Raw genomic sequence first — 25,781 nt, forward strand, 5'->3', positions numbered from 1 at the left:
ATTTAGAGGATTTCCAAAAAAATTAAAGCCATGTCTGACATTTTATAGGCTGTTAATTATTAAAAAACTAATTTGTTATTTCATTTAAAATTTACACACACACACACACACACACACACACACACACACACACACACACACACACACACACACACACACACACACACACACACACACAGTATATTTGCTGTCAATGCTATAATTAATGCTATTATTTATTTTGAGACTCTTGGTGACGGGGCACCGGGGGTGGATGAGATCCGCCCTGAGTGCCTCAAGTCTCTGGATGTTGTGGGGCTGTCTTGGCGACCCGGCCTCGGATAAGCGGGAGAAGATGGATGAAGATGAAGGATGAATATTTATTTTACTGTATACATATATTAATAACAACATGAACAACACAGCATAACACAGATATTATAACATTAAGAAGAATAAGAAGTAGAGGAAGATTATATAATAATTGGTCACAAAAGTCTAATTTTATACACTTTTTTAAAGAAAGATTTTAACAATACTTTTTTCACTTTCAATTTTGCATTACATTTTTGTTATTTTTGATACTTGATAGATAATAATAATAACACTAACATATTCATAAACCCAAAAACATCACCATAATCATAAAAATTATTGATGAGATATTCTTTATTACTAATAATTCCTATTCATATTATAAATTAAAATGTAGCACCTATTCCATAATATACTTCTACATCATACCGAAATTCTTAAATCCAAATCAATTAAAAGAAAAGAAAATTGTTCCATACATTTGATTCAGCATCTGGAATGGTAGTTTCTTTCGGCTTCTCCCGTTAGGGGTCGCCACAGCGGATCCTCCGCACGTGTGATTTGGCATATGTTTTACGCTGGATGCCCTTCCTAACGCAACCCTCCCCAATTTATCCGGGCTTGGGACCGGCACTGAGAGTGGCTGGGGATGGTTTCCTGACCGGGAATCGAACCCGGGTCGCAGCGGTGAGAGCGCTGCATCTTAACCACTAGACCACCAGGGGACCTATTCAGCATCTGGAATAAACCATTTTATTACTAACTGTTTTTTTTTTTTTTTTTTCTCTCCTGTTTTCTGTCAAAGCTAGTGAAGCTTCTCTTTCATTAAATCAAATGACTGTCATGGCCATTGTACAACCTTTCTGTTTCAAAACCCTCAGACAAACTCACACACACATACACACTCATCCACTTCCCCCAGACTTATAATTACTAATTTCCCATCCCAAGGACATCCACATCCATCCAACAGCCTTTCAACAATCCTCACTCTCCAACTTAAAATTTCAAATGCCACAACTTTTAATTTGCAGAGAGCACCAATGAAGAAGGCTGTACCCTTATTTAAGGTCAGAAACCTGCTGTGTTTCTATAGTGCTAAACTGAATTGCTGAAGCATTCACAATTAATGGCATGAAAAACAAACTATGAGAAACAGATTTGCCAGTTTTTTTCTTATTGTGATTCTAAATTTCCAAAGAAATATATTAACAATTTAAAATTATAAACATTCTACTTTTTCACAACAAAGCAATGATCTTGTAATTATATTATATTAGATTATATATTACCCCAAACTATATAACACTATATAAAACTATATACAGTATAGATAGATAGATAGATAGATAGATAGATAGATAGATAGATAGATAGATAGATAGATAGATAGATAGATGGATAGATAGATAGATAGATAGATAGATAGATAGATAGATAGATAGATAGATAGATAGATAGATAGATAGATAGATAGATAGATGCAAATGCTTTTTTTAAATGTTCTATGGGTATTGATTTGACTGCAATTTTTGTCCGAATTGACGATTTTACATTTTTTTTTGTAGACGTAATATTTGTTAGGTCACAGGTAGCATTGCTGATTGTTGATGGGGAAGTATCAAGAACAGATCTTTACTCTGGAAATGGAAATGTACAGTCTGTAATTTATTATCACACTCAGTGCTGTTGTGGAGACAACCTCAAAGATTTGGCCACGCATAATCTATCTTCTTTCTCTCATCCTTACGGACACCTGGCCAAATTATTCATTGATTCAATAGAGCATTTTGTTGAGTGGAAGTTCAAAGGATTGCAGGTCCTGTGTGTGTGTGTGTGTGTGTGTGTGTGTGTGTGTGTGTGTGTGTGTGTGTGTGTGTGTGTGTGTGTGTGTGTGTGTGTGTGTATGCACATGGATTCAGAGGTGTTTGGGGGAAAATGAGAGTGCTTCATTTGTGCATGTGTAGCTGTACTTATGAGTGTGATGTGAAGGGCCCGCTGTCTTATTTTTTGCTCTCCATATTTATTTCCAGTCTTTGTAATTCTCTTACACACACACACACACACACACACACACACACACACACACACACACACACACACACACACACACACACACACATTGCCTCAAGCAGTAGTGTCAGCTCCCTAATCTTCCCAGTCATCCTCCAAACCGTGTACAAGCTTAGCTCTCCTTCCTGTCCCAGATTACTCATTACAGCCTCATTCAAACCTCTCTTACCGATGTGTCCCACTTTGAAGACGGTTGGCTTTGTCGAGGCAGAATAATCACTGATCTTGGAGCTGCAGGGATCTGCGCTCACAGGAAAGATGAAGGACTCGCCTCAGGCTCGTCTGATGCAAAACCTGAGGAGCTTAGTGCTTGGTTATGCCTCAAAACGCTTGGCATCTGCAGACGCTGTATCTTTGCAGTCCAACATTCAGCACAGATCATTAGACCGAACTATGCAGAGGAATGTCTCAGACACGACGTTTTTCTGGAACGCTCTTGTGGCTGCAGCTAATTTTTCCAGTGAAGCTGTAGCTGTCTGCTTGGGTGTGTGTTTTAGCAGACAAAGGAACATCATGCTACATCCAATTATGCCACACTTTGATCTCCAGCTAGATATATTTTCCTCAGCCTCTCCAGTATTGGCTTTGAGGTTTTGTACATGGCAACACTTTGGGTCCAGTTCAGAAATATTTTTTGTATCATGTCTAAAGGTGATTTTCTCAGTAAATAAGCAGGGCTTTTTGTTTATTTATTTATTTTTTTGAGTTTGAAGAACAACTATAGTAGCAGTGTCAATGGAAGTCTATGGGTAGGGGGCCAAACATTTATTTAGAGGCTTTGAAAGCGTGCTGTTTTTAACCGCCTGTGTAAAAAAAGCAAGAAATACAGATAACAATGAATAGTATTATTTCTCTTTCACTTTCACTCATTTACCATGTTATATTTGTTGGTGTCATGAAAAAAATAATCATCCTAAAGCTTGATAACATCAGCATTATGTGGCATTTCTTCTTTCTGTTACCTCCTTATATTTTTCTTAGTTAGTGTCAAGCCAACATACTGTCACAACTTCAGCAGTTGCTGACTGATGTTACGATTTTTCTTTGCTTAAGTTGTGAGGAACACTGGATTAAAGCAGCAGCAACTGTGACAATTTCCCACTTTTTTTAATATATTGTATATTTGGAATGGTTAAATGCTGAAGATTAAACATCGAGAGAGTTCATCTCTGCTTACTGATCCTTCTCTCTGCAACATTGTTACGGCTTGATTATATGGATCGTTTGACAACATACTGATCTCATCCAATAAAAACACAGAAATTAATGTCGAACTCAAAATCAAGGTTTTGCGATGATCATTTGCATGACATAACAGCAAGAAGCTCAGTGATGTCATTTTCTTCACAGGACAATAAATATGAATAAAATATTATTAATAATGAATAAATAAACACTAGTGTTGGGGGTGCAAGAACTTTTCAAATTGTAATCAAGATTTACAGATTTATTAAGATTTATGTTTTATATATATATATATATATATATATATATATATATATATATATATATATATATATATATATATATATATATATATATATATATATATATATATATACACTGGACACTGGAATTATTGCATGAAATCCAAAGTAAACAGGATGTGTTCATTTTTTCTTTATCACCAAATGGATGCTTACTTGGATGTAAAGATGATAGGCTTCCTCTACACGGACATGTACATGGTTTTGTGGCAAGACCGAGCACTTTGTGGGCTACTCTGAGTTTGTCGGAGGGCTTTGTAATGCAGTGAGGCCTGTGGTTTGGCAGATCCAATAACAAGATTTGTGTGAATAGGAAGAGGTGTGTTCCTGCATGGTTGCCTGTGTGATTTAGTCTGAGTGAGAGATAGAGACACACTCCCCACACTTTAGTGGATAATATGCATAAGACTTGATCCCTGGCAGGACCACAAATGCACTGTTGTGCATCAGTGTGTTTCAATAAGAATGAGAAAGAGGGAGAGAAATGGGATAAAATAAGGTCTTCGTCTCAATCTGGGGAGGGTCTCAATTTTCTATCGACTCTCGCAGCTTCAGAGGGTGAAGAGGATGTAAAGGCTATAATCACAACGATTACAGACAACACTCACTGCAACCCTACCACTCTGCTTCTCTCCCTGTCTAACACTCTCTTTCTCTCTCGTTCTCAAAAGGTCCACTCTACCATTTTTTAGCATCCATTCAGTTTTTCATGAAATATATGCATTTAGTTTCAGTGATAAAAAGATTTTGATGCTGAAATTTCTTACTCTTTAATTATCCATCAACAACAACAACAACAACAACAACAAACGTGGCAAAAAAATAAAAGTGAGCACATGACTTACCTACTTATAGCTCAATCAATTGAACTGGCCTTGTGATGATATTTCTGTTACCATATTGTAGATTATTTTCCATTATCAGAATACATGAAAGGTTTTGTTCCTCTTTTCTTAGTTATGAATTTAAAAAGACACAAAAAAAAAAAACAGCGTTGCAAACAAACAGGAAAGAGCAAAAATGTTGCTTTTTGGACAAAACAATGTATTGACACCAATGACTCAAAAAAACTTAAAATAAAGTTTTTTCTTACATATAAAGCAACATATGAAATCTTTATTCATTTTTCTTTATTAGGTAGTATATTAATAAATTGAAATAAATGGGTTCATCCTATTTATGGGTCACAGTACATGGAGTATACAGTATGTAAGTTTTTATGAATTAGCTGTTTATATAGAAACAATTAAAACTACTGTCAAAGCAACACTGACCATTCTGAATTCTGACCAGAATTCAATTGTCTCATTATTAAGACATTTAATGCAGCTATTGTGGTGACACTTATTTAAGAATCTCCCTAAATAAGTGTTATGAGACATACACTATACTGGCAAAGTATTGGGACAACTGATGTTTCCAGCCATACGGCATGTTCTTTCCCAAACTTTTACCCCAAAGTTGGAGGCACACGATCGAATAGGGTGTATTTGGATGTGGTAGAATAAACTTTTCTCTTAACTTGAACTAAGAGACCCAAACCTGTTCCAGAATGACAATGCTTCTGTGCACAAAGCCAACATTTTTATATTATGAAAATGTTTCATATTTCGCACTGCCCTTTTCTTTAACTAGAGTCTTTATATATTAGAAATCTATGTATTCCTACCAATGATGGATTTAAGATGGAATGTAAGATGATGCCATCCTGCAGTAAAAAACAAACAAACAAAACATAGCATTAATCTGTCATCAAATTCAAATTTTATTTGTCACATACACATTCATACAGTGTACGACATGTAGTTAAAATTCTGTCCAACATCTAAACCTGAAAAAATCATCATCATCATCATCATCATCCTCATCATCATCATCATCATCATCTCTTCTGGATTATTTTCTGGATGTACAGCATAATATAAATATTTAGAAAAGGCAAACACTACAAAAAGATGTTGACTAAACTAAAATTAAACAAGAGGCAGAAACAATAAAATTAAGTTAGTTTATACATTATTATGTCATTATATACTAATTAATTAAAGTTACTTACAGCATGATGATATTATTATTATTATTATTATTATTATTATTATTATTATTATTATTATTATTATTACTGTTCACAAATTGGTTTTATTGATTTTTCTAATCAAGGGAACTACAGTTTTACATTTATAGTTGGACCATAGCTATATAACTGCTGGAATATGTGAAGAAAGAATTTCACTGTGCTGTAATGTACATTTGACAAGTATAAAGCACCTTTCTTACCTTTTTCTTAGATAGGTACTAAGAATGATTCTTGTAAACAAACCGAATCAGAATATTAGAAATTATTTTATGGCATATACAGCACACATTATTGGTGCTTTTTTATTATACAAAAAATGGTGCATTATTATTATACAAAAAAAAAAGAAATTTGAAGGAGTAGAAATGTTTGTACTGCTGACCAATTCTCCATCAACAATATATATATATAAAAACACCATTTGTTATAAAATAGCAGGGTTGAAAATTCTCCTTGAGCTTCTGAACTGGGTTTCTTTGTGTATGTGTTTGTGTGTTTGTAGGAGAGGGTGAGAGAGAGTGAGAGAAAAAAAAAAAGAGAGAGAGAGAGAGAGAGAGAGAGAGAGAGAGAGAGAGAGAGAGAGAGAGAGAGAGAGAGAGAGAGAGAGAGAGAGAGTATGATGCAGTATTCATAACACCAAACTATTTGGAGCCCATGAACGCTCTGTGTCATTGACAAACCACTTGACCGGCATCTAGTTGAAAGTCAAACACTGGAAAGACTTTTGAGACTTCAAGAGAATGTGAAAAAACAGGAGATTAGTATATTCTCCTGCAAAGTGTCCTGCAAAAAAAGAAAAGGTTTCGTAGTCTAGCATATGTTGAAGTTAACAAACACTGGGCAAATTATATCTGGCCAGTCAGCCTTGTCCAAATCTAAAGACCCCGGCAATGCACCGGTGAGCACTACGGAATCATACGATACACTGCTGATATCCTCCACCTGTTGCCCTGTCCCCCACTTCACTAACCTCATATTAACCCCAGTGTAAGCAGGAAGCCATTTGAGTAGAACTGGGAGCCCCTTAGGAAATCAAAAGGTGCATTATTAATGTATGTTGGTCATATTTCTGCCCAGGGACCCTGAATATTACTGGGTCTTTTATTATCACTCCAGTTGGGACTCAAACTGGGGCTCGGTCACACTACTCTGATCAATTAATGATGTTCTAGAAGCAAAAAAAAAAGGATAAATCAATCCAAATATTACATTCAAAATGTTTGAGCTCACAAACTTTACGGTAATAGAATTAATATCTTAGTTGATTCAAAAATGAATTCAAACTTGTATCTTGTTGTTGCCATGGGGACATAAAAAGCTAATATGCCAGACAAGCTTTTATTTCATTTCTCTTTGTGCTATTAACTTTTTTTGCTTTCAAATTACATTTCATTTTAGATTAGTAACTCCAGCCACCTTTCAAGATTTTTTACCTGTAACACTGAATAACATTATCCCAATAAAATTTGTGGCAAATTCTGTAACAGGCTCCATGATACCCTGAGATGATACAGAATATCCTATAATGATTGATCCCCAGTAAAAAGTACTGCTCATGTAACCATTTACATGAGCAAACATCAAAAAAGAAAAATAAATAAATAAAGTTTCCTAGAAAGTAAGCTTGAAGTATTTAAGTAATTTTTCTATCTGTTCATAATCATGTTTGATTTGTTATGCCACTGCCACTTCTGCAGGCTAACTGTAACTATGCTGTAAATTTCACAAAGTCCCTTATTGTCCTATTATTGATTTTAGTCACTGGAGAGTTATATTCATTCAGAGTATATAAAAACAAAAAGTGTAAAAGGTAAACCCAGCTTTCAGTGATGTTTTAGCTAGAAATGTATATCTTTATTTGCCCAGACAATGCAGCATTTTTAGAAACCAACAACAGTTATAATTTATTTCAAGTAAAAGATCACTGAAGTAAAATCGACTAAACTTTACTGTAAAAAATAGCATTCATATATTTACATTTATATATTTAGCTAACGTTGTAGGCTACATGCTAGCTAAAACAGCAGCTCACAATACTTCCACAAACTCTAGTTCTTGCTTTAACTCTTTATTTTGCTATTTAGCATATTTGACATTATACAAAATGTTTCTTTTTTTCTTTCTTTATTTGTTTGTTTGTTTCTCTGCATGTAACATTATAAAAATTATAAATGAGCCAAAAGTTTATTAGCTAAAAAAACGAATTACTCTTTAAATTACACAATGTCAAACATGTTGCATGTAGCTATGTATGCTAATTCAGTAAATATGGAGAAGAGCCAACATTTTTCCAACGCAAAAGAAAGCATCTGGACGATGTGTAAATCTGGATGGATTAAATGACTATTACAGAGTGAGTACAAAAACAGTTGCCAAAGTTAGTTTGCATTTTGTCTCAGGTCCTAATGAACCTGTCAAAATAAAGTTTATAAATGTTTGTTTTTTTGTTAAGTATACTACATAGGCTTGGAATTCTGACACAGCATATCTGACAAACATTTTCATAATAAGGGCATAATTAATTTACTGGATTTAATAAACAAGAAATTTTAGGGCTTTGCCGAGATGTTTCACATTTTGAGGTTGATGTGCCCTGTATTTCTTCATGTTTCTGAGCTGAGCCGTCCCTTCTGTTGCATGCTGGGTGGCTCTCCTGCTTTGCTGTGACAGCACTGTGTCACATAGCCTTGTTTTTTTTGTCCTCATTGTATGCTGGACATAGAGCCACTAAAGCCTAATAGAGAACGGCAAAAAAACTGCATACGTAATCAGAAAAACATCGTTGGTTTTCTTTGATGACTGGCTTTCCATCAGGTGGTGTTGTTGCTGGTTCAGGATTTTTACAGCCATATGATAATGGTGATTGTGTGTATGATAATGATATGATATGATATGATAATGGTACTTTTTCAATTACCACAAAAAAGCTCAAAACTGTGGCAAGCAAATGTAGGAAAAATCTTATGAATTATTTTTTATTGTCTATTATTATTTTAAATGTATTTATTTATTCGTTTATTTATTTATTTGTCTGCATCTAACATTAGCTGACAGTAAAAATGCTAGAAAACAAATCATGTCAAATTGCACTCTTTTCATTTTGTAAACTGCCTCATTGATTAAAGTGTTATTAATAGTACATTGTACAAGTTAGTTTCACTGTGGCTTCTTCAAACCAAAAATAGTAATGTTTGTTTTTTATTTTACACAATACAATATAGAAACATAACTAATTACACTGTTGTTGCTGCAGTACCAACTCAGTATGCTCTCTTTTTCTCTCTCTACAGAGTTGTAGTTTAATATTATTTAAAGATTGTTGCCTATTTGTTATAGCGTGAGGACTTTGATGAGATTTTTTTACTGTAAGTTATCTGCTGAAGGGAAATGGAACAAAGTTCATTGGTTTCAAATTCGTGACTGATGATAATGACTTGTGTATTAGTCCTGCTAGTGTGATTTTATTGCATTTTTTAAACATGATATGCCCTGGGCATATTTTGGCTCTTGGTCGTGATAAAAAAAAAAAATACATAAAATGATTTGGGAGTTTGTGTAAATATGTACAAAACTCTTGTATAATCGGTTTTGACTGACATTCTCAGCAGACAGACTTTTGATGTCTGAGCCTGGCTCTATTATGTGGTATAATGATATGTCTGCTTCTCCCTGTGCATTGGACTTGTTTGTTTAGGAGGATGCAATAGTGGCTGCTGCTGCTCTCTCTGTGTGCGTGCATGTGTGTGTGTGTGTGTGTGTGTGTGTGTGTGTGTAATGGTTGCCCATAGGGAATATAATCTTGTGCAAACACTGAGCATGTCTCCCAGGTGGAGTCTGTGTATGAATGGGACACACAGCAGTCTTGTAGAGCTGTGTGTTTGTGTGTGATTGGAGTTGCTTGAATAGACCAAGCTCAGTCTGGGAAAACATTCTCTACAAGAGGAACGGTGAATAAAAATGAAGCATGTATATGGAGAATATTCGAGTCTGTTCGCATGAACAACAGTTTATTTGTTTAATTTAAATTCGCCATTAAAGGTCCAATTTTGGCCTGAAGTAAAGAAACAAAATGGTGCTCTCTAATCTATCACGATCCTTACTTCTCTTTCGTTTTTTGAAACCACTCTTTCATTGGTTTTAATACTCTGACCGGGCCTCCCAGTCTGACGCTGGTGTGATCACAGAGGGCCGGGCCACGGTCAGGCAAAACCAACATGTGCTCACTCTCCAAAAACACCCATCCAGATGAGAATAAAGCACGGCTATTTTTTTTATCCTCTCACCCGGTCCAGGCCTGTTCTCCACTGCCTTTTTGTTTACACTGTCCCTCACAATGAGCACCCATCGTCCCCCTCCAATGCGCCTTTTATCAAAGCGTTTCGTGGGCTTGAATGTACAGCAGCAGTTGGCCCTGTGTGAATAAGCCCCGGTGAAAATTGCCAAGACCCTGCTTACATTGTTCACTGTCATTTCCCACCACAATAGATATCACACTTTGGATGTAATTTAAAAAAAAAAAAAAGAAATAGGGGAGGCGGGAGGTACTGGGTGAATCAAAATAGCAAAATAGTCGTAGATTTTAGCTTTTGTTTCTCTGGGCTCACTCTTTTCTTTTTTTCTCGCTTGCCTCACATTCTCTTTTCTTTTGTTGATCAATGCTGCCTCGCATTCTCTCCGTCTCTCTCTCACCTCATTTTTTTTCCACCACCAGCTCTTCATTCAGTGAGTTTGCTATTATAGGGGGAAAATTAAATAAACCACTCCATTGCCTAAAGAGACTGGGGTCTGGGCGGGATCATCTTAGAGCTCCGGAGTGAACGAGTAAGGATACATCTTTACACATGAAACTTCATCGATCCTGTGCGGCTTGGAACGCTGGTGTGGATCGGGGGAAAAGCTGAAGACGAGGAAGGTGTAAAGAGGTGTGTGTATTGGAGGAGCTGAGAGAGGCAGAAAAGAGAGAGCCGTCATCATCCTGTGGAGAGGGAGCAAATGAACGAAAGATCTCTCACCTTCTACTTTTCCTCTTTCTCTCTCTCTCTCTCTCTCTCTCTCTCTCTCTCTCTCTCTCTCTCTCTCTTTCTCTCTCCTGTTCAGCCCCACCTCCAGAAGCACAGGGGTCTTGAAGTTTTTCTGAGGTGGGTCGCAGAACAGGGGGCTAGTCAGAGAGACCTGAAGACCTCTTCTAAGTAGGGAATGTTGTTTGTTCGAAGGAGGATGACGTATCAGAAGGTTCAAGAAATTCCAAGGGTGTGGGGAGGAAGAAGGCGGCCATCACAGTAGAGAAATCCTATTAGCGACGTGACTGAATGCAAAGGGTCCTGAGAGAGCAGAATTAAATAATGAGTTCGTATTGATGTTGGCCTTTCGGATTCATTTTCTTGTTATATGACTATTATTTTATCCAATTTGGTTTCCATTTACACAATTTCATCGCTCAATATCAGCATGTCTCATTTATGTATTTTGTTATGTGTATGTATTTTTATTTTTAATAGTAGTGTATCAACGCTTTTGTTTGTATCAGGACTGACTTTTGGCTTTAGTTTTGGTGTTTTTGTTTTATGTTTCAAATTTAAATCGTAAGGCAACATGACTATGAAGATAAAGATCTCCAAGATCTTAGTAAAAAAAAAATGCTTGTTTTGGGTATTTAAATATCAGCCAGATTTTCAGTTAGATTGTTTGGAAATGCGTCTTATCTTTTTATACTCATGTTTCAGGGGTCTAAATTTCAAGAGTTAAATATAAGTAGTTTTCATTTATACTTTGCATCATATCAGTTATTTTCATTTTGTAAATGAATTAATTTTTTTTTTACATAATTTGCATGACTGCAGAAAGAATTGAAAAAGTTTAAAGTTAACTCCATCAACTCTTACATCATAATTGGCATTAATTGAATGAAATACAGCTGCATTGCTTGATTGTTCAAAGTGTATAGCCTTATAAGAAAGTCTGAACCAGTTGGTCATTCTCTAATACCTTCCATCTTTTCATTCCTGTTTACTACTTTCTTTCCCTCCTTTTTCTTGTGTGTGGTGAAAAGCGTTCTAACAGCCAGCTGAGGTACCTCATTCAAGCATTAATGAAGGATGAAAATGGGCAAAAGCTGTGTGTGTGTTTGTGTGTGTGTGTGTGTGTGTGTGTGTGTGTGTGTGTGTGTGTGTGTGTGTGTGTGTGTGTGCGTGTGCGTGTGCGTGTGTGTGTGAAGCGGCTAAAAAGGAAAGGCCAGGTATGGTGGGCTAAGACTTTGAACGCAGCTGGTTGTCAGTCTGAAAAGGAAATAAACTGGATGACCTCATTTATGGCGCTTGGAGACTGGAGGAAGAAGAGCAAGGGTTTGAAGGAGGGCCACCCAGCTGAGAGGCCTCACTCTCAACTGCCGGCAAGCTCCCGTTCTCCATTGCCCTTTATCCTCAAAAGGAAAAGAGTAGGGGCCTGGGGTGTTCTCCTGGTGGAGGAGAGAAGAGGAGAGTGAGGGAGGAGAGAGGGAGGAGAAAGGGGAGTATGTCATCGATGGCTAATGTGGCCCCAGGGAGAGTGAGAGTGAGTGAGAAAGAGAGAGCGCTGAGGTCATCATGAGTCAGTGTGGCTTGACTTTAGGGGCTAAAAAGCGTTTCATATGTGTTGTTAGCATGTCAGCGCTAATTTGCAGCGCTGTCAGAACAGGGCAAAAACAAGATTAGCGGCTTTACGCACCACAAACAGACAGACTTCACATTGCCGCTGGCCATATGGCATTTGACAGCCAGCTCTTTTCCTTTCTTGTTCACATTGCTTTTATTTCTTTAATACTGAGTTAATGAATAAATGGAAATGGACAAAAGGAAATGATTTAGAAATTTAGGTAAAAAGAAATTACATAACAGATGACATGACAACCTTCATTGTTATAATCAGCTGTGGCTTGTAACTATATACAGTATGTTTGGTGGTACAGGATGGCAATTCTACTGTAGTAGGCAATCACAAATTTCAGTAATCCAGACTAGAAGCTTGTTTTTAGGGGGTTTATAATATGTTTGTTCAACTATATTTGACATTGCAGCAACATCAATCCCATAGCAACCCTCTTTAAAGATTCTTCAACATTAAACACCTTAAATGTCATTTACAATGTAGCCCCCTCCCCCCCCTCCCCCCCCCCTCCCCCCCCGACACCCCCATTGAAATACTTATGAATGCACCATGCCTATAGCACCAGGGCTAGCGTCTTTTTTAATTTAATTAGCCCAGCTGAACTGGCAGCTTTCGCTGTTGCTGGCCGTTATTGCCGCTGCGCTTCATTCTGGTGCTGCACACACAATTACTGATTGCTTTCAGATAGCAGAGAAATATGATTAGGGTTTTTGGTGGCAGGGATCAGAAGGGCTGGGTGGCTAAGAAGCCTTATTACTTTCATTTGAAATCAGTAGATAAATATGAAACTTTCATAGGAGGTGTAATGAGATTATGGTTATTTGGACGAGGGCGGCCGACTCTTGTAGACGGATTATGAGGATTATAAGATTATAAACGATGATAGTCAAGAAGTCGAGAGCTGCTGATCTGTGAAGAGCTGGTGTTGGGAGAAGAGGTGAAAAAAAGTTACTCCAGATCAGATTTAGTTATGGCTGTATGGTTAAATAAATGTATGAAGATATGCATTTTTTTTTAATAAGCAACTAACCTGACTGTGTAGTGACAACAGTTACACTTTAATGCTTGGTAGACATTTTGATTAATAATAATAAACAAGATATATTAATCAAGATATATCTCTCGGTAGAGCAATGGCATCATATTTATTCCTTGTGAATCACAGAAACACTTCTGTTTCCTAGGAATCAGTGGGTTCATGTACGTGGTAAGAGGATGTGCTTTATAACAGCCTAAGCAGCAATTCAAAATTCAAAAACTACAAGAGTATTAGGGAGATCAGACTCTGATGTTGGGTACGAAGACAAAGCACACAGTTGGTGATTGATTTAATCTTAAACGTGTTCTGTGTGGTTTTTGTCAGTTGTAGTAAAGGAAAACTGCAAAAATCATACTACAATGTGCAATGGCATCTTAAACAATTGTGTGCCTCTAACTTTGTGGTGAAAGTTAGTAAAGAGCTCCCATACTGCTGTAATGGTCACACATTCACATACATTTATTGACATAGTATTGTTCAATCTATTTAAACATTCTATTCTATTTCAAATGCCATGCCAATGAAAGTCTTTTAAAGCTTTTTCCACTCTCTATTAGCTGCTTTAATTTATAACAAGAAACATTTTTGGATAAACCACAACAGAGGCTCTTTTACAAAACCTGAGATGGCTCATGGGCAGAAATCTTGAGTTGCTGAACTACAGCCAGTTTTGATAGAATGATTAGATCTGCTCATTTAGAGCCACTGAAATACAACTAGTTAACAACCTGTGGCTGGTGACTAAATCATCTTGATATAGAGCAACATGGTTCCTGTTCCATCTGTTCACTTCTCATTTATTAAATGGCAAAGAAATGGATGTGAGATTTTTGCTCAGTGGGCCATGTGAAAGAAGGCTTCTGATCACTCCTTTTTTTTTTTGCTTTCTAACACACACTCAAAGGCACAAGCCGGTAGCCTGATTAACATCTGAATTAGGTTACCAATATGAGCTACAAAGTGGTTGACCAATGATCCCTTTTTTTTCTCATACTACATAATAACCGTTGTGCAAAGGATTTACTAAAAAAGGCTGGGTTTTTTTTCTTTCTAGACCATCTTCTGTCCCAGGGTTACTAGACCCTTACATTAAGACCTGAGCTAGGGCCTATGCCTTGTCTAATGCTCATTAGAGCCAAAGTCCATTAGCCTCCTAATGTGTGACACAGGGACTAATTATAGATGTGTTTCCAGGAGGCAGATGTAGTTGAATACAATAAGGCTGTTGGGACCATTAACATTGCTGTTCTTAGTAAGTGGTCATACAAGCTGCCAAAATCCCATCCTGCTCATTAGCTATCATTCAGAAATGGTGTAATGATTAACTGACAAAGGAAACAATTTTATTTATCTGTTATATGTTGATATTTGGGGGGTCTGAAGAGGCGGCTCTCTTGTTTTAGTATCTCTTGTATCACCATATAACATATGGTGATCAGATTTCTTAGTAAAAGCATTAGATGAAAAGCATACACTCTAAACGCACATCATGCTAGTCCAATAGTTGCTTAAAATAAGCGTTTGGCCATTAATTGAGGTTTTATACACACACCCGTATACAGTATTTAGGTGATTATTTGTGTAATGGTAAAGAATTTTGTGACCTGATTTTTTTTTTTTTCCAACAAAACCATAGAAATTCTATTCAGGACTCCATCAATAGATGTAATTCATACATGCAAAAATGTAACCCTAACCTAATTCACCATAATCTAAACGATAATAATTATTCATGCAAATAGAGAAGTGTGAATTGTAACAATTTACAAATTTACTATATTAATATTGAAACTTGTATACCCAAGATTCTTTATGGTATATGGTATTGGATATCACTTGTTGTTAAGAATGAATATATTGATTATATGGTTCTGTACACGTTGGCCATCATGGTAATTAGTGGTGTGTTAATATTTCCTTTAATATTATTACATTCGAAACAGTATAACGGTCCATCAAGATCCATCAGGACCTTGTTTACATCACTTTAGAGAACCATTACTAGCACCTTTTCTTGAATCTTTATCAGCAAGATAAGATGTGCGACAAGATTTTTTTCAATTGATAGGAAATGATGACAATGTGTTCGGATTTTTATTCTTACAATGCAAATTAATAAATTGGTAAGAATAGAAAAAAATATATAGTCTTCTTCCGGACCCCTGCCGATAGTTCTAACCTTAACATGTACCATGTGAATTGTTACAATTTTGCAAGGAGACTATGTTTTTATTGTCTTGGCCAAGACCAAGAGAAACAAATCCAGGTCATAACCACACCTTTTATTGTTGATGAATAAAAAAACACATATATTGTAAAAGAAAATAACAATGGAGGCAACTGATGGTGATGGCAAGGTGTAGGAATTTTGACTTTGTTGCTCCAATAATCAGAGCATACTGTGGCTTCAACAGGTTGTTTAGCTGTTGCTACGCTCCGAGCTGCATAAAGCATACAGTGCATTGAATTCTCTGCTTATTCGTTTATTTTCTCTTGAGCATGTGTTTCATTGCATTTTTATATTTGAAGGTAAAGCTGATCCATTTCTTTGTCTATTCTTCAAAACACTTGCTGTCTCTTCAAATAAAGTTTCTGTCACTCGTAACTTTAAAGTTACAAAAATCTACAGATTCAAAGCATCCTAGAAACCCTCCTGTATACACAGTTAAAGATAAGGCATTCTCTCCAATCAGCTCAGTCACCTCGCCCTTCACATTCGTGCTTGCATCAAACATCATGACTGTACTGAAAGACATTGGCTAGGTCACAGCGATGGCAGCCTTGTCAAATCAGGGCTCGTGCAGTAGACCTGACAGCTGCTGTGACAGAAAGCTTACACGAATCGCCTGTGCGAGAGAAAAAATGCCTTTGATAGCGTTAACCCCCCTAGTGCGCTAACGTGTTGTTTCTAGAAGCTTCAGCTGATCCTGTGAAGCTGACTCTGCTGGCAGGTTGGGTAGGAGAGGCCTGTGGGCTTAGAGATTCCCAAGCTAACAGCAGGTTAGGAGCGCAGGCAGGTGGAAACATGCTGCGAACACATCCCTGTGTGTGTGTGTATAAGAGCACATGTTTAGTGCATGTTTATCTCTGAGGCCTTTGATCTTCTGATGAGCTGCTAATGCTAATTTGGCTGCAAATAGAAGTGTGTGTGTGTGTGTGTTTGTGTGTATGCAGTTTATACTTGTGTGGAAGAGGGAAGAGCATGTTTGGTGGATATTTACTGTATAATCAAATTGCCTTAAACTTAATATTTATTTCTATTTAATATTGTGTAGCAAAGTAACAGTCCCCCCACCCATTATATATAAGATGACGTTATTGCCCTACGCATCTCTTATGCCTGTAATAAAATTTGTTTATTAGAGTTTATACTCGTTTATTTTTCAGAAAACGAGCATATATATTTTTTAGGAAACAAACATAAGAATTTCAGTGTTATTATTTTGTAAATGTTCTTGAAAGGCCTACCATGCAAGTGAAATCAGCAGGAAATCGAAGAAACAGAAGATTTAAAAAAACATGTTTAATAGTCTTTTTGTAATCTTAGTTAGGGAAAACATTAAACATTGCTGATTTTGAGTCACTGCAATGCTTTTATATGAGAACTGGATATTGATGCTCGAATATACGAGTGATGAGGCATGAATATGTAAAACAACACATGAGGTTTAATAAACAGTACCAATGTGGCACTGAAAAAGATTTTTCATAGAAATTACACTTACATTTTTTTTTTCAGGTCATTGTGATTTTGTAATTACGTATCTACTATTAAATTATAACACTTGGTTCTATATTTATGTCCATAGTTAGTAACAACATGCATGCGAATTATATGTATCTTGTGCACTTGTTTAAGTTCAGCCGTGATTTGAATTTGTTGTCCATCCGTATGTTACACAACGTATTATATACACCTGAGAATTTGTGAGAAATTACAGAAGTCTAAATCCTAAAATGTTTTATACTGAAAATAATAGAAAGTTTATCATGAGAGGAAGAAAGGTCATTCAGTATTAGTGGTTCAGGCTGAAATATTTAAAGAATTCTTTAATGCTTGGCCAATTTGATCTGGATATGGTATAAAAATGCATCTTCATGCAGCAATGGGATTTTAAAAGAGAAACAGCTAAATATATATCTACATATCAAATAATGGCACATTGCATTGTCACTCAAACACAAAGGAAGCAGTTTTACAGTATAAGTATGGGAATGATTTCTTTCCATATTGTGTGTAAAGTTATTCCATTCTCTGTCTTGATCTTGTCTTGATGGTACCACTAATCTGATTGGATTCACAGTATGTGTGTGGCTTTTTCTATTAAAATGATTGAACTTGTACATGCAATTCTACATGTCGCTGTTTATATCAAGACCACAAAATAAGGAACAATCTACCGTGCGTAAAATGTTGAGAACTTTTTTCTTCATGTTTCCTGCATGCACTTTATCTTGTTCATGAATGGATACAAATCTTTCATTAAGCTTCTTTTTTGACTGCTGATGTAGATGAGAGTGAGTGCTATCACGCAGCCCGGCCCTCTGAATGACAAGAAAAAGAAATAAAAAAAGTATATTGTGGGGGGAAAAAAATAACAATGGAGGCAATTGATGGTGATGGCAAGTTTTTTATTTTGTTTCCTCAATAATCAGAGCATACCGTGGCATCAACAGGTTGTTTAGCTGTTGCTATGCTCCGAGCTGCATAAAGCATACAGTGCATTGAATTCTCTGCTTATTCGTTTCTTTTCTGGCGCACCTTTTATTTTCCTCCTTCCTCCTCCTTCTCCTCCTGGTTTCACGCTTCATTTTCCTCCTGCTCGGTACTCAGCGTGTCGGTGAACGACGTGAAAATGACGCCGAAATTAATCGCGCGACTGGAAAATGGGCGTAAAATGGAAGTTTGGCCCTCGGCGCGCGATCCCCTCCCCTTCTCTCTCTCTCTCTCTCTCTCTCTCTCTCTCTCTCTCTCTCTCTCCCCACGCGCCCAATTACGCTTTAAAACAGTCTGAAGAGCTGCAGCGCGCGCTTTCACACGGTCAACATCTGTCAGGTGCTCGCGCTCCCAGGTTCAAGAGAAAGCACTTCTCTATCCTTGAAGACTCTATAGAGCCTTTACTTGCGTCCCCATCCTGTCCCCTCTCATTTCACTCTCATATCCATCCTGTCTCACTCTCATTACATCTCGCTCTCATCTTGCTCTTACTTCATTCCCATGTACAGTACCTCTTATTTCCATCTTTCTTCCCTCTGATCTCACTCGTAACTCTCATCTCCTTCTCACCTCACTCTGATCTCACTTATACCTCTCATCCCCATCTTACCGCACTTTTAAATCATTCCCATGTAACTTTCATCTCCATCTCACTTCACTCTGATCTCACTCTTAACTCTCATCTCCATGTCACCTCACTCTGATCTCACTCTTAAATCTCATTTCCATCGCTCTTCACTCTGATCTCACTCTCCTCTTCATCTCATTTCACTTTTACGTCATTCCCATGTAACTCTCATCTCCATCTTACCTCACTCTCATCTCATTCTTAACTGTTATCCCCAGCTTACCTCAGTTTTATCTCACTTTTACCTCATTTCCATGTACCTCTTATTTTCATCTTACTTCACTCTCATCTCACTTTGAACTCCTTCCTACCTCTCTCCCATCTCACTCTTAATTTCCCTCTCCATCTTATCTTACTCTTACCCCATTCACATATAATCTCCATCTTACCTCACACTTCTCTCACTTTTACCTCATTCCCATGTGAATTCCAGCTCCATATTACCTTACTCTCATCTCCATGTTACCTTACTCCCATCTAACTCTTACCTCATTTGCATGTGACTCCTATCCAAATATTGTCTCACTATCATCCTAATTCCATCTCACTCCATCATCCCTAATCTGAATCTTGTCTCATTCTCATCTCACTTTCATCTAACTTTTATCTCACTTTCATTTCACTTTCATCTCACTCATCTAAACTTAATATCACTTTCTTTCCACTTTCGAGTCTGTACCACCTCAATTTGATCTCTCTCATCCTACTCTTAGTCTCTTCTTATTTTGTCTCACTGCCATCTCACACACATCTCACTTCGGTCTCATTGTACCTAACTGTGAGTTGGGTGTAATATTAACTAGAAATTTAAATACCACAACAATTATAATAACAAAAGCATTAGTATTAGTATTAGTATACGTAGTAGTAATATTAGTAGTAATAGAACAAAATTGTTACTGTTATTATTGCAAATATGCACAAATAACTTTATATTGCAACCAATTATAATGACTAATAAAGCTTTTACGGTCAATAGCCTATTTCAAATAAACAATATAATGTTGTTTAATTCCACTTTAATTAGAGCTACAAAGAAACAAGTGATACAGAGTCACTTGCAAATGTACATAATCTCGACTGAAGGAAATGAGAGGTACACTGCATGGGATTTACTCTGAATATCTGATTGAAGACAATAGCCGTGTAGTCGCCTTTGTTTCTGTTTGTTGTTTACTTGCACTACCACACACATTGTTTATTATCGTATTTTATTAGCTCTACTGGCCAGCTGGAATACTGTGAGCATTGTGTTAAATGAATAGTGCAATTCCACAAATAACGTCTAATTGCATAATGGCTATGTCTATTCTTCTTGCAGTGATGAGTGTGATGATTAACTTGTTAACTGGGTTTCACTATTTTTTATATATATATATATATATATATATATATATATATATATATATATATATATATATATATATATATATATATATATATATATATATATGCATGCTCAACTAACATTTAATTGAGACATATGAGATATTCTTAACGATTTAGGTCCTCAGCTCTAAGATCTCTCTACACACAGATACACGTGTAATTATGTATATATTGGGTTATTATAAAAATAAAAAAATAAAAAACAAAAACAGCATATAATTAACTCACAAACAAACAAATCGAGTATGCGTTTTCTCATATTCCTTGTACCAATTACATTTCATATTTTAGGCATCTCTTTAGATCTTAAGATTTTATCATCTCAGTTTTAATCTAAGTAATATTCACTACTAAACTGACTCTGTACTAATGTGGGCGAGATTGAAACAATAACATATATTAAATTATTTTAATGAATTAAGCTCTTAATAAATAAAAAAGCAAAAACCGTCAAAAACAAAAATGTTATATTGGTTTTTTTTAAATGTGCATTTCTAACAACAAAACCGTGTTTTGTCGCAATAAATAAATAAATAAATAATTAGTCAAAGAAATGAATGATTTTAGCCTATATACGAGAGTTCTCCTAGAGCTTTAAAACTCGAGAAACAAATCGGCACTACAACATCAATGAATCGGATTCAAATATAATTGTATTTTATTTATTTAAATAAATACAAGATGGATATTTTTTGGACTAGTCGCTCTCCCACATGGCTAAAAGGTGTTCAACTGCATTAAGAATGAGGCACGAGTTTGATTTACTTTTTATTTCAACCAATTTAGTGTAAAGCATTTTCATTTTACCAAATTTATTTCATCTAAAACAGAGACCGCGTCCTTCATCATCAGCGATCTGTGCGTTCATTATAGGCATATTGACTGTGCTGTTTAGCTTAAGGACATAAAAAGGCCATTTTATACATTTATTTATCAAATGATTTCCAATGCAGTAGTTAATACAACACACACTTGTTATTATCATGAGGGTAATATTAAGGGTTTTTTTCTATTTTCAGTTGCAGAAAACCCTTCTTTCAGCTTCCATCATGCCTTAAAGCCACTTGTGGACAAAGTGGTCTGATGTGGCACGTGTGCTGGGCGTCAGTCACCTGTTCCTTAGCAACTGACACAACAGGGAAGCACCTGTGGCACCAATTTACTGAAAAGAGTCTTTCACGGGTTTTAAAGCAGCTCGAAACAAAAGCTGCGAGCTGTGTGAGAAACCCCGAAGCTGTGCGAGCACATATCTGATCACATGCAGTGTCAAAAACCGACAAATACCCCGAAATAGCCATGGATATTTGCTTATGCACGTTTTATTTTTGGATGGTGACCTTTGGGTTTAGATGATGGAAAACAAGTTCTACTATAATAACGTTGCATGTAGCCTACAATTTTAATAGAATTTATGTATTGTGTTTTTTTTTTTATTAAATAAACAAATCCTGACTATTTATTTTGTGTTTTTAGCAGTGTGTTTCATACAGACAAATGTTTGCTTTATAACTCACTTTATACCTTCTGTAGCTCCTGGAGATGTTTAATCATCAATTGATAATTGTTCTTATTTAAGTTATCTTGTATCATAATGACATAACTCTCAGTTTAGTAAGAAAACTCACTTAAGATAAAAGAAAATAAAAAAAAAATCGCCAAAATAACACGCTTTCAGCAACAATAATTTACATAAACATTTAATGTTAAATGACATCCTACAGTGTTGCATTAACTTTTATTTATTTTTATTTACCCTCTTTTTCCATTTTATATATAATTTATTTGGTGAATCACGTGTAAAATCACAGAAAATATTTGTATAATAACACTAAGGATTTAATTTTTATCTCAAGCTACTGATTAATTACATGCTAGTGAATAGTAAGGAGACGTTACAAAGCATATTCCGGCATCGCTTCTTGTGTCTCAAGAGAGATGGAGTGTATGTTGTTTTTTTGGCTATTATTTCTTTATCAATTGAAATATGATTTGTCCTGCACGCGCACGGCGGTGTGGTACACTGTTTACCTCCAGAGCGCCGAGGAGTGGAAGCTGAGCTCGGGTCACGTGACCGCGCGCCATGCAAATAGGTCCCCATCTCGGCGCTGATTGGTCGCCCGGCTCTCATTTAGCGGCTGTCAAAGCGCATCACATGGCCGCTCTGCTACTAACTTTTCTTCCGCTTCTCCCAAAACTAGCGTGCAGGCTTCCCACTCTCACCGCCGGATAAGAAAACCCAAAAGCTAAACAGAAAAAGGTAAAGTAAGTAGCGCCTTTGTGTCGTTTGGGATTGTATACCTGTTTCCTTGCTCGGGTGGGATCCATTGGTTTTACGCGTCCAGCGTGTCCAGAGGAAGGACAGGTCAGAGACGCCGCTGCTTGGCTCCGAAAGAGTGAATGTTTCTCGCGTGCTAGGATCGAAAGAAGCCAGGTGAATGTATAGCATGATGATGGAGACGGACTTGCATTCCCCGGTACCCCAAACGAACACGAGTGCGGGGCACACGGGCCAAAACGCTGCGGGGAAACTCAGCCAGGAGCGCGTCAAGCGCCCTATGAACGCCTTCATGGTGTGGTCCCGCGGGCAGCGGCGCAAGATGGCACAGGAGAACCCCAAAATGCACAACTCGGAGATCAGCAAGAGGCTCGGGGCCGAGTGGAAGGTCATGTCCGAGGCGGAGAAGCGGCCTTTTATCGACGAGGCGAAGCGCTTGCGCGCAATGCACATGAAGGAGCACCCGGATTACAAGTACCGGCCACGCAGGAAGACCAAGACGCTCCTGAAAAAGGACAAGTACTCCCTGGCCGGCGGGCTGCTCGCAAGTTCTGCCGGTGGTGGTGGGGTAACACTGGGTATGAGCACGGCGCAGAGGTTAGACAGTCCTGCGGGTCACGGCGGCGGCGCAGGCGCGGCGAGTTACGCGCACGTGAACGGCTGGGCAAACGGCGCGTACACAGCTGCTGCCGCCGCAGCCATGATGCAGGAGGCTCAGTTAGCTTACGGGCAGCATGCAAGCGCCGGGGCCGCACATCATCACGCACACCACCCGCATCACCACGGACACCACCACCCGCACCATCAGCATACCGCCGGCGCGCAGTCCGTGCACCGCTACGACATGAGCGCGTTGCAGTACAGCCCCATGTCGAACTCGCCGAGCTACGTGAGCGCCTCGCCGTCGACCTACGCCGCGATGCCGTACACGCAGCACCAGGGCTCCGTCTCGGCGGCGGGGGGCGTCGGCGCGCTCGGGTCGCTCGTGAAGCCCGAGCCCAGCGCCAGCCCTCCTCTCGGCGCCGCGTCCCGCGCGCCCTGTCCCGGCGACCTGCGCGAGATGATCAGCATGTACTTACCGGGGGCGGAGGCTGGAGACGCGGCTGTGCAGAGCAGACTGCACGCGCTGCCGCAGCACTACCAGAGCACCGCAGCTGCTATTAACGGAACCGTCCCGCTGACGCACATTTAAAAAAAAAAAAAAGAGCAGCAAAATCATAAAAAAAACTGAACCACATATATTCACAAACAAGTAACCAAATATTTACCTCTTTCTAGACTATAAATACCTGCTTTTTTTGTACAGAATGTTTTCTTGTAAATTTAAAGTTGATTATTATTTAAGCTTTGGTTCATTGCTACTGTCATAAAAACAGAAATCCAGATCTCCTATTTGCCTACGGTACAGATCATAGCTTTAGGCCAATGTGTAATATGACAAGCAAAAAGGAGAACCGCTTTCTTTACACACTCTAGGAAATCATGTGGAAACTGAAAAGTTTAAAATGTTTTTAATGATCGTTATCTGTGAAAGTTTTCATTCATAGGAATCACCAGTGAAACAATATCAGAGTGAAAACGCTTAATGGTTATTTTATTTGTCCCAAATCTGCAATTGTTTGGTTTGTAAACACGTGACTGAGCCTGTGTATTTAATCTATTCTATTTTTTTCGGGGGTGCAGTTGTATTTTTCATTCTTGTAAATTGTGCACAAATGATAGAGGGAAAAGTGATAGGTCTGAACAAACTGTAAATAGTGCGTTGATTATTTTTTTTCCACTTTATTATTATTATTATTATTATTATTATTATTATTATTATTGCAAATAGAAAAGCTTTTTTTGCGTTGGGATGAAACGAATAAATTTCTCAGCTGTTGCTCTTATTTGGTGTTAATTTGGTCTTTGTATCGAATATCTATATAAAAACCCCGCGTGAGTCCAAGGCAAGAAATATATTGTAAAATATGTTCAGTCTACTATAGGCTATAACATACATTATTATTATTATTATTATTATTATTATTATTATTATTATTATTATTATTATTATTATTGTTATAAATATTATTAAATTGAGTGTTACATTATTTTCTTAACAGAGTAGGCTACACTTCAAATCCATTTTTTCCTAACAATGAATGATTTATTCCATGTCACCTGGCATACTAAAGCTATCAAATTACCCATAGTGTATTAAAAAAAAAAAAAGAAAAGAAAAAAGTCAAACGATTTTGATACTAATTTTCTTGCCAATTTTAAGTTCAATATAAATATAATGTAGTGATAACAAGTACATTAGTTGTTCAGATCGCAGTAATAAGAAGATTTGTTGTTTTTATTTTTATTTTAATTATGCATAGATTTTTTTTCTCTCATTTTTTTATTTCTTGCAATCAGAATTTCTTTCATAGGCTCAGTAATTTTGGTGTCGGATTGTTTACTGTACATGTATTTGACATAAATGATACTGATTGGATTGAGTAAATGTGTCAGGAATGAAATAGACAAGTCGCAGAGGTGTGAACAGAATTCACAGTGCGTGAATTTTATCCCATAATTTGAAGCCATTATTCAAAAGAAAAGTGCAAACAAAAAGGTCACGTGGCGCATAATACACACTAACAGTATTGGGTTTCTTTTATAGTTAAAAAGAAAGCGAGTTACACAGTTTTCAGAGAGAAAAAAAAGATTAAACCCTGGGCTTGTTCAGGGCTTGTTTATATTGCGTGTTTTAGGGGGTTGATGGGTGTTTAGGGGTTTGATAGACGGGGTCGGTCAAAGATCGGGACCTCTTTAAATAAAAGCATCCACTGAAAACAAAACGCAACACAGAGAAAGAGAAACACATTCAAGTCCAATACGCAAAGGCCAAGCTGTACTTCACACTTTAAATCTCTCTGGAAACACATTTTCACTTCACCAAATAAAATGCTTTAATGTTTTCCAATAATTAAAAAAAATAAAATAAAATCTAATTTGCTTCCAAAAACATTCGGATATTTTTATTTTGTTCTTTTTTCTTCTTTTAATTATTTATTTTTTGCATGATGGACATTTGCCTGTTTTTCGCTTGTTAATTTAATGTTTCCTCCCTAAGGAAAAATGACAGTTTGAGTTTGTTATTGAGGAAGGATGTAAGCTGGATTTGTGATGAATG

The 25,781-nt window shown here is 37.1% G+C and overlaps 1 protein-coding gene across 2 annotated transcripts; it reads left to right on the forward strand.

The window, feature by feature from the left end:
- Window positions 1–10,575: 10,575 nt before the first annotated feature.
- On the forward strand, window positions 10,576–24,844 carry sox1b (SRY-box transcription factor 1b). Of its 2 annotated transcripts, none has more exons than XM_083523151.1 (2): window positions 10,576–10,853; window positions 21,366–24,844. In XM_083523151.1, the coding sequence occupies exon 2, from the start codon at window positions 22,782–22,784 to the stop codon at window positions 23,811–23,813; it is 1,032 nt and encodes a 343-aa protein (XP_083379277.1). In that variant the 5' UTR covers window positions 10,576–10,853; window positions 21,366–22,781; the 3' UTR covers window positions 23,814–24,844. The 2 variants fall into 2 exon arrangements, 1 of the variants encoding a protein (XP_083379277.1); XR_014530519.1 differs by lacking the exon at window positions 21,366–24,844 and adding an exon at window positions 11,029–11,500 and having other exon boundaries at window positions 10,582–10,853.
- The last annotated feature ends 937 nt before the right edge of the window (window positions 24,845–25,781 follow it).

This window comes from Silurus aristotelis, assembly GCF_946808225.1.
Source record: "Silurus aristotelis genome assembly, chromosome: 20".
Classification (NCBI taxonomy): domain Eukaryota; kingdom Metazoa; phylum Chordata; class Actinopteri; order Siluriformes; family Siluridae; genus Silurus; species Silurus aristotelis.